The following is a 14,893-nucleotide window of genomic DNA, read 5'->3' on the forward strand; positions in this document are numbered from 1 at the left end:
GCCCCAGCTTTTATGTCAAAGAGCCACATATTTGGACCACTCACAGATGATGCTGATTTTGTCATGATAATGGTACATGTCAAGATCTAGGATATTTAGAAGGCACAGGGCCTAAAAACAAGTGTCCATCCCTCTTGACAATTTTCTTCTGTTACTGCTTTTCAACATTTATGTCGTGGTCAGTGTAATTAGGTTGTTTTGACAAGAATTTACAAAAAAAAAGTGTGTATCCAAGTAAAAACTAATTTCTAAAAAGTAATCTCAATCACTTAAAAGTACGAAGGACAAAATAAGTGATTATATACAGCCATGTATGACAGGTATTTATAATACCAGTCATAGTCATCAACCAAAATGAAATATATTTCATTTTGGTTGATGGCTATGACTGGTATTTATATTGTAAGTGACAATTTTGTGGTATTTTCTAAGAATCACAAGCGTCATGGTACTTGTTTCCAAACTTATGGCCATGGCTGTAAGTATTCTACTCCTTTACATCTGTTAGCAGATGCACCTTTGGCTACAATTACAGCATTAAACCTGTGTGGATAGATCTCAATCAGCCTCATACATCTGGACGCTGCAATCATACCCCATTCAAACCTGGTCAAGCGCTGTCAGGTTGGAGGTGGATCATGAGTGAACGGCTCTTTTTAAGTGTAACTGCATATTCTCTGTTGGATTGAGGTCTGGGCTCTGATTCAGCCGCTACAGAACATTCAACTTGTTGTCTTTAAACCATTTCTGTGTATCTTTGGCTGTTTGCTTCAGGTCACAGTCTTACTGGAAAACAAATCTTCCCCACACTTCTCTTGCAGACTGCAGCAGGTTGGTCTCTCCGGTATTTCCTTATACTTTGCGGCATTCACTTCACCCTCTGCCTTTACAAATCTTCCAAGGCCTGCTGCAGAAAAGCATCCCCACATAATGATGCTGCCACCGCCATGCTTTACAATGGGTGTTTGTGATGATGTACAGTGTTTTGTGTCTGCCAGGCACAGCATTTAGTCTGGTTTTCAAAAAGGTCAATTATGGTCTCATCAGATCAAAGAACCTTCCTGGATCTGACGTCAGATTCTCCCACGAGCCTTGAACTATAGTCATGATTTAATATCAGCTTTTTTTCAACAGTGAGTCTCTCTTTTCCATTCTCCCATAAAGCTTTGACTGGTGAAGAACAGGCAACAGTTGTTGTATGCACAGTCTCTCCTATCTCAGCCAGTGGAGCTCATAAGTCTATTGAAGGAGTCATAATTGTCTTAGTGGCCTCCCTTCATCATCTCTTTCTTGCTCGGTCTGTCAGTTTTTGAGGGCAGCCTGCTTTAGGCAGATTCCCACATGTGACACATTCCTTACATTTCTTAATGATGAATTTAACAGTACTCCAAGGAATATTCGGTGACTTGAACATTTTCTTGTATTCAGTCCCTGACTTGTGCTTTTTCATAACCTTTTCACAGCGTTGCTTAAATTGCTCTTTTATCTTCATTTTGTAGTACTATTTCACTAGCGACTGGACATTACAGATAAATGCTGCAATCGAATGAGACACGTTCACTCATGCTTTTTGTAGGCATGTAAGCGAATAGTCAGTCCTTGTGCTCAGTGCATTAGAGGCATGAGAGATGGGCAGGTGTAGAGATCTGAGAAACTTTCACAAAAGCCAAATTGTTATGGTCACACAATGGGTCAGAGCATCGCTGAAATGTGTGCGATATGCGCTGGCACTGTCTGATTTGCAGCACTACTAAAATTTACTCCTGAAAAAAAATCATTGCCAAAGTGAGTCAGTAACAGCTGTAAAACTGTGAGGCTGAAATGAGCAGTCTTGGTCTCTCTGAATAAGAGACACTTGGGAGAGTTTTAAAATATATGTCTCCTTATCTTACCACCAGGCCAGAGTGAGATTGGAAAAACTCCAGCAAAATTTGACCTTTTTACTTCCGCTTAGTCAAAACTGTGCAGAGTAATTAACAGCCTTATGGCAACGAGTCACTGAAGGCTGATGTTACTGAATGTGTTCTAAAAATTCTCAGCTGTAACTTTACCAAATATTATGCAGCAGAAATGAAGCACAACAAACGCTACATCCATTTTACTGACAGCAGAACTATGCGGCCTCCTCAGTGTGCCATTCAGTGTGCAACGCTTGGAAATGCTTGACAAATGGCACCGGTTGCACTTTTAGAGCAGTTATGTCCCAGTAAAGGGACATCCACGGTTGATGTAGTTAAAGAATCAGCTGCTATAATATTTTGGTAGATACCACAGCATACCTTCTGAAGTCGTTCTGAGTCTTTCCTTCGAGTGTTGACTCCAAGGTACATGTTAAGCAGGAGGGATGTTTTGGCTTATAGGTGTGTGTTGGAAAAGCGGCCTTACTGGCACGGTAATCCCTATTCACATTTGCAGCCTGAGAAAGCACAATTGTGGCAATAAATTTGCATGATTACAGAAAGTCTCATAAAATTTAAACTGCAGGTTCACAAACTGTTAAGAATGAATTTCAAGGATTTAAAAAAACAAAATGATCTGTAGTGTACCACTTGTCAATAAGCAAAAACATAACCAGTTCAACTAACTGGTGCAGTGCAATTTCCACATAACTCGCTCCTAAATTGTGTGCCAGTGATTTGGAGGCAGCAATCTGACAGAACGAATTAAGTGAGCAAAATCCCCTAGCTATCTAGGCAGCTTATCTCCAAGACTGTTTCAATTTTTAAGTGTTAAAATTGATTTTGGATTCCTTTGGGCTTTAGCAGATGTATTCAGATTTTACCACATGTACCTCCACAAGCCAAACTCCAGTTTTACAATCTTTGACCACATTAGAGTACAAAGGCATAACTCAAATTGTCAGGCAGTAGACAACCAAACACAACAGATTACCCATGTAAAAATATTCTGTTTTCACAGCATGACTAATTGTAGCTCTCACATTCTGATTGAGGCGGATTTTTTTGTAGTGTATAAACCTCTAAGCTGCTCTTCTCTCTGCAACAAGGACTTTGGTTTATATACAAATAATATATCCTGGAATAATGCTCATTTAGGTAAAAAAAAAAAAAAAAAAACATGTTGAAGTTTGTTTACTTTTTCCTATTTTATAACTTGTAAACATTTACAGCCCAACAAAACATGTTCAGCAGATGCCTTTCAAATATATTTCTGCTCTAGTACAGCAAGACTACCATCTGGCCAGTACAACAACATTCATACATAAAAATGATACACAATCAAGATGTTCCAAATGAAAGAATGAATGACTGTGAAATAAATATAAAAATGAAATGATGCAGTTCTCTGTGAAAAACCAAAGCAGAAAAATGTGTTTAGAAGTGTCCATGTTTCAAAGTTTCAGTAGCTGTTGTTCTTTCCCTTGCTAAATTACAGCCCATCACTGTGGTGGCTATATTTAGCCTTGAGTGACAGGAGGATTACACAAATTCAGGTAACTAAAGCACAAATCTCACTAAACTGAAATGGCTGCGGTGCAGACATTTGCAAATACTGTGAGGAAGAGATCTGCAGGAGACAAAACTGGACACCAACACAGGCAGAGGATGGTTTGCGCGTTAGATACACAAGAGACAGACACACACACACATAACACACACCTCTGCTCTGTCATTCCTCCCATGCTGCTCTGTATACTGCAGAATTGACTCAATTTTTTTAAAATTATTTTGGCTAAAAAGTGACAAGTACCCCGTGTTCCAAAAGTTTATTCTCCCCAGGAAAAAAAAGCTTGAAAAGATTGAATATGCAATCTAATCAATTCATTCAATAACCAGTAACCAATCACTTTGATCACAGCTTTCAGTCTTTCATGCATGGAATGTACGAGGTTCTTGAGTGTGGATGGTTCTATCATCCTGGGCTCTGTTACAGCCCCAGAGTTGAGCTGTTGCACGGTGGTCAGTGGTGGACTGGTCAAGATGTGACTGTTCAGAATTCCCCAACAGTTCTCAATTGAGTTGAGGTCTGGGGAGTTTGGTGGCCATTCCTCCACTAAAAGCATTACTGAGTCAAACAGACCGTGTGAGCAGGAGAACCATCTTGCAGAAATACCAGTTCCGAACATCTGTTCAACATTTTCCGTTCAGTCACAAGCCCCGATTTTTTCCTCCTGCCTCAAACTAGAAGTAGCACCTTTTCTAAAATGTTTTTGCTATAATATTGTGCATTAGCAGTGGTACTTTACTTTAAGGCATAATGTGCAGCTCTGAGAGACCTGAAGCAAACCATACCATGGGCATTGAATTTCACTTGCTCAGAAGATGGTACTTTCTCATGGTCATCTGTATGGATATGGTCGTTTTGGTTGTTGTGTGTTGGAAATAAGTAGAGAGGGCATTCATCAGAGAAAATCCAGTTCTCCCAGTCTTTTGGAGTCAGAGCTATGTACTTCTTTGCAAAAGTTACTCTCTTCTCCTTTTGCAGTTTGGTGAGTCGCAGGGTGCGTTACCTCTTGCAAGCTTTCACCCGCTATGTTTCTCGATAAACAGTGATGCACAGTGCTCTTAGAAACATCTTCTCCAAGATTTTTCAGCCTCTGACGGAGTTGCCGACTTGACTGGTGTCTTTGACCCTTGGCCTTTCTCATCAGATCCTTTGCAGTTAGGCCAGATGGACGTCCTGAGCAGGGCAAGTCTTTGAAGGATTGTCCTTTGTTGTACCTTTACCACCATTTTTACACCCAGCAGATACTTCTGCCAAGGGCTAAAGCTTCCTGCTGACAAGTATTCCCTGTATTTCGAAGAGCAATGACCTGTGCACGAGTCTTAGACTCTGAAAAAGAGTAGCTTTTCCACCCTTACTCTTGGCCAAGGTAACAATGCTTCCAAAATTTGGTTGTGAGTGTAATGCATTTTGATCAAGCATACAAATGTATATATTGGGACCTGATAGTTTGGCCCGACAAACAACCAGACAGTACCTGTTTGACCAGGTGTAACTCATTTTGGTGACAAACAATCTAACATGTTGTCCAATGGGGAGAAACAAACTTTTAGGACATGGTGTAGTTGTCACTGTAGTGGCAAAGTATTGTTTAAAAGAAAAAAAATGCACAATATTACTATTATGTTTTTGTATGTAACTAACATGCTCTGTCACACTGTTACTCACATGATTTCAGAAAGCTGTGACTTTGCTAAAAATGGGTGTACATAAGCAACAAACACACCCCATATCAAATTAATTTAGAAGAAAAGATTAATTAAATCCAAACTGTCCATTGTAGACATCCATCACAGTCTATAGACTGACTGGCCATGGTTGTTGTTCCAATTGAATTTTTGTCCTGATTGTTATGACCAATTTTAGCTGAGTTGCCATGTTTAATGAAGATTTTAATGATCATTTTAACCAGTAAAACGTCATTACAGTCAAAAAAAGCCAGGCTAGTGCCATAAAAATTTACCCTGTGTTGTTTAAAAACATAATTCTCCTTGAAACAGCTGTGCCTCAATTATCTTGCTTTATTGAGTTCCCTTGGATGAAATGAATTGTCTGCAGCAATCAATGGCCAGGAGTCTCATTCATACTACTTAAGCATGCATGAAGAATGGAATCAATTGCATCTTACAGATAGTTAAGCTCACACACTGAGACACCTATCAATAAAACAGTCACTGGGAGCATTTACCTATAAATATCTATGTATTTGCAGATATTTTTCAGCTGCACAGGGGATCACTAACAGGGAAGATGATTAAGAGCTGTGGCTTGTGCGGACAATGACGGCAAGACAACCAGTGAAGCAGTAAAAATGGCACAGATGACCACATAGGACACAACAGCACAGCACAGCCTCTCTGTTATCCACAAAAATGTCACCAATCTACAATTTTGTCCTCAATTCATAGATCTAAAAGTCAAAATGGTCCTCACAAAAACAGACATACAAACACACATACACACACACACACACACACACACACACACACACACACACACACACACACACACACACACACACACATCAGTAGGGTGGCATGGCAAGGGGCCTTTAACTCTGTTGACCTTCTCACAGAATTTAATTTTCTCATGTTCAGAGGGCGGTTCCAGCAGAGCAGACAGAATTTAGATAAGTAGTGGCAGATGCTGTGAATGTGTTTTCCAATAACATGCCTTTGTCCTTCACCGTGTCATCTGTCTGTAATATGTACAAAGAAAACACCATGCTTAAATGGAAGGAATTGTATTAAACAGCAATCTTATAGGAACATCTTAATCTAAAGCATTTTTTAAAATTACGACACCTCCCGCAATGCTTCGTAGCTGCAGACCACATTTCAAACAACACTGTAAATTGTTCTACAAAAAAATGAAAAGGCATTAAAGCAAATTCATGTGCTCTTATATAATGGCTCATGTCTGAGATGTATTGTGTAGAAGCTAGTCGGTAAAATATTGCAGGGAGGCAATTATGCCTGATCAGATAATTTGCTCCATTGCTACAATACTTTCAATCTCAGCAACAGAGAAAGACACAGTAAAGTCAGGGAAACATTCTAAGAAACATTCTATTTCAAAGTTAGACCTTTTCACATTACCTACCAACTAATCCTTCTCTCCTTTGTTCAGAGCTGACAGCTCAGTGTGTTTAAAAAAAGCTGTCATTTTTATTTTATACTGTCATTGTGGGACACCAAGTGCTGAAATGAAAGAACAAATATGTAACTCTGAGTAGAGTTGCGACCAATCTGCCACACTTGAAATGCCACTCATAAATAACTAAGTGAACAAGACATAAATGTGAACTGACTCACCGAGGAGACATACTGAATGTCCCGGCAGAGCTTTGTCTCCCTGGGGAAATCTGCCAGATCCAGGAAGTTGTCCACCACCACTTGACCTATAATGTCATGGCGTGAAAAGCGATCGAAGTCGTAGACGCTGAAGTGCAGCTTACGTGTGGGAAGCTCAGAGTACGCCACAGGAAACAGGAAGACCTCGTCAAACACCGGGTTCAGCGTCTTGCGGTGCACCTTGGTCTGGTGCTTGGTCTTACGGTCGGGCAGCAGGTAGATCTTAACATAAGGGTCAGAGGTACCGGAGAAGTCCTTGGCTGGGAGGTCCTCTGCTTTGTGGATCTTAACTATTAACTGTTCCAGGTCGCAGTCAAATTTGAGGATGAAGTGAAGGCACCCACAGCCTCCGCCTCTCCGACTGCCTTCATCCCCCTCGAGGGAGCGCTGTTTGTAGAGCTCCGGTTTGAGGCGGCCAAGGCCCAGGCCCATTCCCGTGAGCGAGTCCTGCCTTTGGAACTGGGCCACGTTGAAGTCTGGGTTAGAGAGGTTCATATGTCTACGTATGGACCCTTGTCTGTGAACAGAGGAAGTCAACAACCATAATCATACATCATTTACATGATGAAGAAAAGGCGCGCAGAAACACGAGCTCTGTATTTTAGGAGTTACATCAATAATGGAAGATTCTGAGCACATAATTTATACAGTATGTAGTGCCAGTGTTGGCTGCCATTGCAGAAGGAAGTGTGCCCTTTACGTAAGTAGCTAGGCAGAAAGATAGAGCTGAAAGTATGGGGTGAGTTATAAATGTGTGTTTCTGATTTTCATTCTGTCACGTATCTGACATATCTGATAATAATAATATTAATAATAATCATCATAATAATAATAATAATGGATTAGATTCATATAGCACTTTTCTAAGGCACCCAAAGCGCGTACAATGAATCCATTATTCATTCACTCACACATTCTCACCCTGGTGGTAAACTACATTTGTAGCCACAGCTGCCCTGGGGCAGACTGACAGAAACATAGCTGTCAATAAGCGCCTAGGGCCCCTCCGACCACCACCAACATTCATACGCATTCATACACCAGTGTGAGTAGCTGCACTGGATGCAAGGCGGGTAAAGTGTCTTGCCCAAGGACACAACAGCACATGACGAGGACAGAGCCGGAATCGAACTGCCGACCATTTGATCATTGGACAACCCGCTCTACCACCTGAGCCCTTATTGCATTATCTCCAATAATGTTCGATTTTTCCTCACTTTTTTTGTCTGAATGTCACCTGACCTTACCCAATTTCTAACTTTACACAAACCTATCAGTTACTTAATCCTAATCGTGCATAAACCACACTTTCATTACTATAATTTCAGTCTTCCCTTATCCTTAATCATACTGTCGTGTACAGATAGTCGAGAGAAGCAATCTGAAGCATGTTGCAAATGCACAGAAATATAGTCACATTCCCTAAACCTTCCACTGTCATCATGCAGTATTGTTGAGAGACCAGTAGAAGAGCAATAAGCTTTGAAAAAACAATGAATACATAAGACAGAGGACGTGTTCAAGGCAAGGATATAAACAAATAGCTAATACTGACCCAATTTCCGACATTGAACGGCCAGAGGGAGAAGGCTCAGTGGTCTGTCTCTGCATACGAGGGTTAGTGTGAACCCCATTTTCCCGGCTTTTGTTCTGGGCATCCAACGGTATGTCGGGAGATGTGTGACTGATCTTCATAGCTGCCTCCGGTGTGGCCATGACCACAGGTGGCGGAGACACTGGAGTCACAGGAGCCTCCACCGACACAACTGACGCCATAGGAGTGGGCTCTCTGGCCATGGAGCAGTGTGATGACTCACGGCGGTTGTGCATTGGGGGGTCCACAGCCGTGTAAACCGGCTGCCTGGGTGCAGGCTGTGCAGGCAGGGGGCTCATCGTGGGGTTGAGGTGCCCATGGGCCTCCTTGGTGGTGGGGGAGAGCCCACGCTCCCTCCATGGTATCCAGCAGAGCTTCCATGAGACAAAGAGGGAGACCCCAAATAGGGCCAAGCCACAGGCGGTCACGACCAGTGACAGCAGACTCACCGATATATCTGAGAAGATGACAAGAGTAGAGAAAAATCAGGATCTGATCGCAAATTCAGTTTGCTTTGTTGTAACACTACACCTTTACTGCTTTACCAAACCAAAAGTATTAAGCCTTTTCAAAAATTCACATCATAGCATTATTACAATAACATTAATGTGTGAGAGACATGTTCAGCAGATACTGTGTTTTGTTTTTTTTTTACTTGAGGGTGACCCAAAGGTTCTCTTAGAATTTCTCATTTTATTTTCTTTATTTAAAAGATATTTCGGGGGGCTTTTTAGCCTTTGTTGCAAAAGACAGTGGAGAGAGAGACAGGAAACATGGGGAGAAGAGTGGGGAAGGACATGCAGCAAATTTCCATGGGTTGGACTCAAACCACGATCGCTGCGTCGAGGACTATACCTGTTAATGAGTTATCTGCTCAACCAGTTGAGCCGCACGGGAACCCTCATTGTCTTTTCTTATACATTTTTTTATATATATAAGAATCCTTCACAAGATTAATTAAGATTAATTGTATTTAATTATCCACTGGAAGCCTCATATCTGTCCCCCAAGTGGAGAGTACCCCATGCTGTAATTTCATTTGCTGATAACGGAGGGGGAATGGTGTTGAAACAAAAGCAGCAGCAACTCTCTGCTCACATCGTACGTATATTTGAACAGTCAAGGAGCTGAGCTGTAATTTGTTATTTCTAACTCTTAAATATTTTCAGCAGTTTTGGAATGGGGGTTTTAAAGTGGTGAAGCATCTGAGGCTATATTGTGCCTACATTACGTATATGTTGCTACAAATTGTTGTGTAAATAGAGGAAAACAGAGTGAGAAATGCAGCTTGCGGCAAAGACACTGATAGGTAGATATAAAGAAATTTCTGCTACCACTGTTCTAGGCAGTGGGCCAAAGGGTCACTCTGACTCCATCGACTGCCTTATACAAGATAAGTTGTTACAGCAGTATTTCCAAAGGTCGCACATAGGCTAATTAGAGGTAAACAACTGTTCCTTATCACCTCCAGTGAGGACGGCAGCAATAAGTGGAGCCTCTGGGTTCCTGTTTAATGTCTAGAGAGAAACCTTGACTGGGGCTGTGATGAGCTCTGTGAGCAGTAATAGAAACACTGTTGATGAGAGGAGGTTCAGAATTGGGAAGTGCAAGTGCTCAGTTGTGTCATGTCAGGTCTGATTCTCCTTGATCGAGCTTTGAATGAGTAAACACTTTAACTTGTAAATACAGTCCTTGGGTATCCTGAGTTTTCTTGGCATGAACTACCTGCTTCCGTCTGCACACAAGAGTTTCCATCACAGTAGAATCCATCTTATTGATCAAGCAGAAAGGAAATGTTACAAATTCATTCACCCCATGAAGCAAAAAGCCTGTCATCTTCAAACACAAAATCCCCAAAATGACACCATATTTCAGAGCCAGAAAGAATGATCAGATTTTAAACTTTTCAATAGTCCTCGCGTTGTTCTGTGTGAAATCCTAACCAAATCTAAACTGAAAATTTAATTAAAATCACTTTACAAATATCATTCAAAGCTTTACCAAGCATAAATTGTTTTTACAGTAACTTGATTCTGTAAAAATGAATAAATTCTGCACTTCTGTTTGAAAGTGTTTAATCAAATTATGTCTCAGCTCTGACCAACAGTCACCACAGAAAGGTAGGGACCTTTCAGTGGAACTGGGCTGAACTGCAGGCTGTGTTTACACAGAGCAAGTAGTATTATTGGTATTGTTCACTCGCTATTGTTAATAGGATTCCAGCTTTTTCCAGTCTTTGTAAAGTAAATCATCAAACAAATTCAACTCCTTTTTTTTTTTTTAACAATTGATGGCATTATAACTTATTAAATTGCTAAAAAGACCTAGTTGTGTTATCTCTACCTCTATATATGCTTACACTGTTTCTGAAAAGGCGCAGGACTGGAGACCAAATTAGTGAAAATGCGACGACAGAAAAAAAAACATCAAGAAACTGATGAGGGTTAGCTATCAATTTATACAAACAGAGATAATCACGAAACAGTGCCAAAAAAACTTGACAAAAAAAAACAGCCTTTTCGGCATTCTTTCCAAACTGGTAGGGGTTAGAGAGCTCCACTCTACAAGTTTCTCTTCTGCTAAACCAGCTGAGCACATAACAGCAAATTGAAGATATCCGTTTAAGGATAAACCCCTTTTAAAAGTAAGGTTACAGTTATTAAGTCCTCTTATACAATCCTACCACACGCTCTAAGTCCCCTGTAGTAGTAGTTTAGTCATAAACATACATCATGAATTTATGTTAATGTCCTTGTGGGCAACAGTAGCAGCAGCAGTGGCTGTGGGAGGATAAAAGTTTTACAGGCATATCACTCCAGGCCTTAGTCTGTCAAGTAAGAGTTTCTAGTTCCAAAGCATGACACTGAATATTTCACATTTGTTGACACCAGCACAGAGTGCGCGAGTCACCGTGGAAAGGGAGATGAGGTGTGAACCAGCAGAGTCATCGGGGGCTTTCTGAATCATCTCTGCTCTCAAGAATTGTGTGACTTTTCACATAAGCATTCTTTTCCGAAACATAAATCATAGGAACTGCTGCAGCACAGCAGAGCTTCAGTCCAGGGAATGGACTCTATGCAATATTTATATGATTTTTTATACCTAATAGCAAATCAAAGAAATTTATATCCTCAAGGCAAATACAGTATTTTGTTACATTAATATTAACCTACAGTCTTTGTGTTTTACTGAAATTTTCATTCCTTTCTCCTTGCTTGTGGTCCCACTACTCATTATAAATTCTACAAATTATAGACATGAAATTCGAATAGCAAAGATTGTGCTTTTACAGTTGCAGTCTCTGAAACCCCAAAGTGAAATAATGTGTCACTCTGTGTAATAGACTTATGAAATGTCTCAAGTTCAACTCATGTTTATGAGCAATGTGAGTGATCCTCATAAAATGAGTTAAAGTATCATCCAAGCGGAAACCTCAGAGGCTGGAAAATGAAGCCAATGTGAAAGTGCCAGAAATGACAGCTCCTAAAAAGGCCACTTGAGACTGGCTCCAAAACCAGTCTATCCCCACAGCCCTTAAATGTTGAAATGCCCAACTTTAAAGCAGAAGCAAAGAAGATAAATAAATCTGTAGTAAGGGTTAAGGTCATGTAACATTAAGGGTGTGGCCACTTTGAGTTACAGATGGGTGCCATTTGAGTGCAGTCCACCTCAGCTCCACTCACATTCCACCTCTTTTTTTTTTTTAAATTTTTGGATTAGTTGTGAGTTAGGAGGAGTCAGGCATTGCAAAGATGGCTACAGAAAGAGTCACCACACTGAGCCACTTCAAAACCACTCACCATGTCACAGAGGGTTCACTACAACAATATTTTTTGGAGTATTTAGGGGAGTCTCTGTGTCCAGGATCTAAAACAAGACACTCGGGTTAAGGTGCTCTTGCCCATTTTTCGTAACAAGTAATGATCATTAAATCAAAAGCTGCACTTTCTGTGTAAGTATTAGACAATAGATTAACTGGGATTTATACCTTTTAAAGCACAAGCCTTCCTTGAACACACTGATCTGCTGTCAGTGTTGCATAATCAAAAAACACACTCTCAACAGGATTTATCACTGACTGAGTAGTGCTACAAGTTAATGACAATGCTGTGAACATTTTACATTTCTAAGATGTTGTTTATTGTCTGCCTTTCATATGTTATGTATGTTATCCTTCAGTTTCATTTAACAGTAAAGGCACATAAGCAGTCCAGAACAGTCTTTTTTATGAACTACTGACTGTGCATCAGCTAATGGACATCATCAGTAGATGTTAGGGTAGCGTTGGTCCTGTTTTAATGAGAATGGAGTACCTTCCTTATAATAGATTGAACTACCATTATGTGTGCTTAATTATGGAATTATCAAAGGCATACACCATCTATCTATATCAACCTCTTACTCCCTGCTCTTCAATGGATGCTTGAGTTTTTCTGAGGCCAAAAAATGTAATAAGTTATAATTATTGCAATCACTGTGCAACAAGATAACCACAGGAGTAAATGCAGTTCATAACATAGCTAACTGTGATCTTTGTCAAAACAAACTGCACATAAGTCTTATCACTGCATCTTAATTAAATCTATTCTTAAGCAGTGCCTTTCAAATATGGTGCTGTGCATGAGTTTTAAGCACTTTAGTTGTTTAGATTCTTATCCATCACTCAGTACCACCAGGGAGCCATCTCATCTGTCCTAAATTCATTTTGCAGCACGGCAACAACACCAGCAGTAATCTTAAATGTATGTGAGCAGCTTATCCGATCAGTTCTGCTTAATTTCAGTCAGGTCAACCTAAAACTCTCACCGATGAGCTTTTTGTTTTTAATTTTTGCCCTGCTTTGTGGTATTAGCTGGGCTGCCGTTGCCCTGCCAGACTGTCCATCAGCTGCTACTGCCAAAGCCTTCTTGTGTTCCTGCTGTGCACCACCACTGCAGTTACCCCTGGTTTTCAGCAGATGACTACTCTACAACTGGCTGATTTTCAAATGGCTGATTTGCAGGATGCTTTAGATCTCCAGCTGGGTGAAGTTGTACACAATCCTGTGCTCCAGCTGACAGCCACCACACATGCACCCCAGTAGCCAGCTTTCTACATTGGTCTCCTGCTGCCTATTTGTCCAGCCACCTGCCCAGTCCCCACCTAAAAGTCTTTTGGATTCCAGCTGCTGTCCGCCTATCTGGCGAAGGATGACTCTGTTTTCCAGCTACCGTCCTGCCAAGCACCCCGACTGCCTGATCTCCCAGCAGTGCCCTCATTCGGCATCTGTCTACTTGTTCAGCAACAAGACCAACAGCGAACTATTCTGGTCTTAAGTGTTCTGCTTGTCCTTTCCTGCTGGCTTCCAATCACCTGTCCTTCCCTTCTGGGTCGCTCCACTAATGCCTTCAACCTTAAAGTCTGTCCAGAGCCTTCAGCACACCATCTACAGAAGGCCAACCTGATTCACTGACCTCCTAGCTGCCCTCCTGTAATTCTGCCTGTCACCTAAATCAAGGTTGCCCTTTTCTGCAGCTCAGCTTTGCGTTTCCTCCTCGCCATGCCATGCAACAGCTCCTCACACCTGCCCTGCCTTCGACTCTTACCATCCACATAATAGTCTACACCTGCACCTTCAGTCCGGTCCTCCACCTGAGGTCTCCTGATTCTCTATTTTTCAGTCCCCAGGCAGTCCACCTGAGTTTTCCTGCATCACCACAGTCCATTCCCCAGCCTGTCAGTCTAAGTTGTCCTGCTCTGCCACTGTCAATTATTTCTAGCAATCTCCAGCATCTAGGCCACCCATCTTGTTAGTTCCCCTGAGCTTTGATCGCAGCCACCTGACTCCTAAATCCACCTGCTAACTTGATCCCCGTTGTTTCAGTTTTGAGCACAAGCCTCTGCATACTGTTGTGTGTCTAATACAGAGCGATTGCATATCATCTCTGGTTATCTAACACTTTCTTTCATTTATTGTACTTTAATACCTTTGATCTTTGAGGTGGATCTGCTTTTCGAAAAGCCCAGGCTCTTGCACAGTGACTTTTTAATAGAATCAGTCTGCTGTATCCATCTGACCGGGTCTATTTTTGGCTGCGCCTCATTCTGTGTGAGGGCAGAGATACAGAGTTCTTCCCAGTTTATGTGCTGACTAAGCAACAGGCTATCAGTTGCCTATAGTAATAAAGCAAAGGAATGTTGTTCCCATATGTACAGACAATGCTGATGAAGATTTGCACGGATAAAAAAAAAAAACTCAAATGAATAGTAATTAGTGTATAATAATCTCTCTAAGTACTTTAATCATAGCAATGACTATGATTAATGACTAATCCCTTTTCAGTTTTTAGAGACAGTAATGATTGTTTTTCGTGAGTAACTGCCCTGTCGCTATTTCACAGTGTGTCACTTTATTACACAAAAAAACCTCCAGGATTTCAAACAAAATGCATGATGATATGGTTAGCCAAAAAGTAATAACCATAATGAGCATCACACCAAG

At 41.1% G+C, this 14,893-nt stretch overlaps 1 protein-coding gene across 1 annotated transcript in view; it reads right to left on the minus strand.

Moving 5' to 3' along the window:
- Positions 1-14,893, minus strand: part of syt9a (synaptotagmin IXa) — a 28,784-nt gene that overhangs the window by 8,295 nt on the left and 5,596 nt on the right. Inside the window, exons 2-3 of the mRNA XM_022190293.2 lie at positions 8,374-8,869; positions 6,780-7,335 (exon numbers count right to left, since the gene is read on the minus strand). Coding sequence (XP_022045985.1) covers positions 6,780-7,335; positions 8,374-8,869 — 1,052 coding nt within the window. The remainder of the gene's footprint in view (positions 1-6,779; positions 7,336-8,373; positions 8,870-14,893) is intronic.

This window comes from Acanthochromis polyacanthus, chromosome 2, assembly GCF_021347895.1.
Source record: "Acanthochromis polyacanthus isolate Apoly-LR-REF ecotype Palm Island chromosome 2, KAUST_Apoly_ChrSc, whole genome shotgun sequence".
Classification (NCBI taxonomy): Eukaryota; Metazoa; Chordata; class Actinopteri; family Pomacentridae; genus Acanthochromis; species Acanthochromis polyacanthus.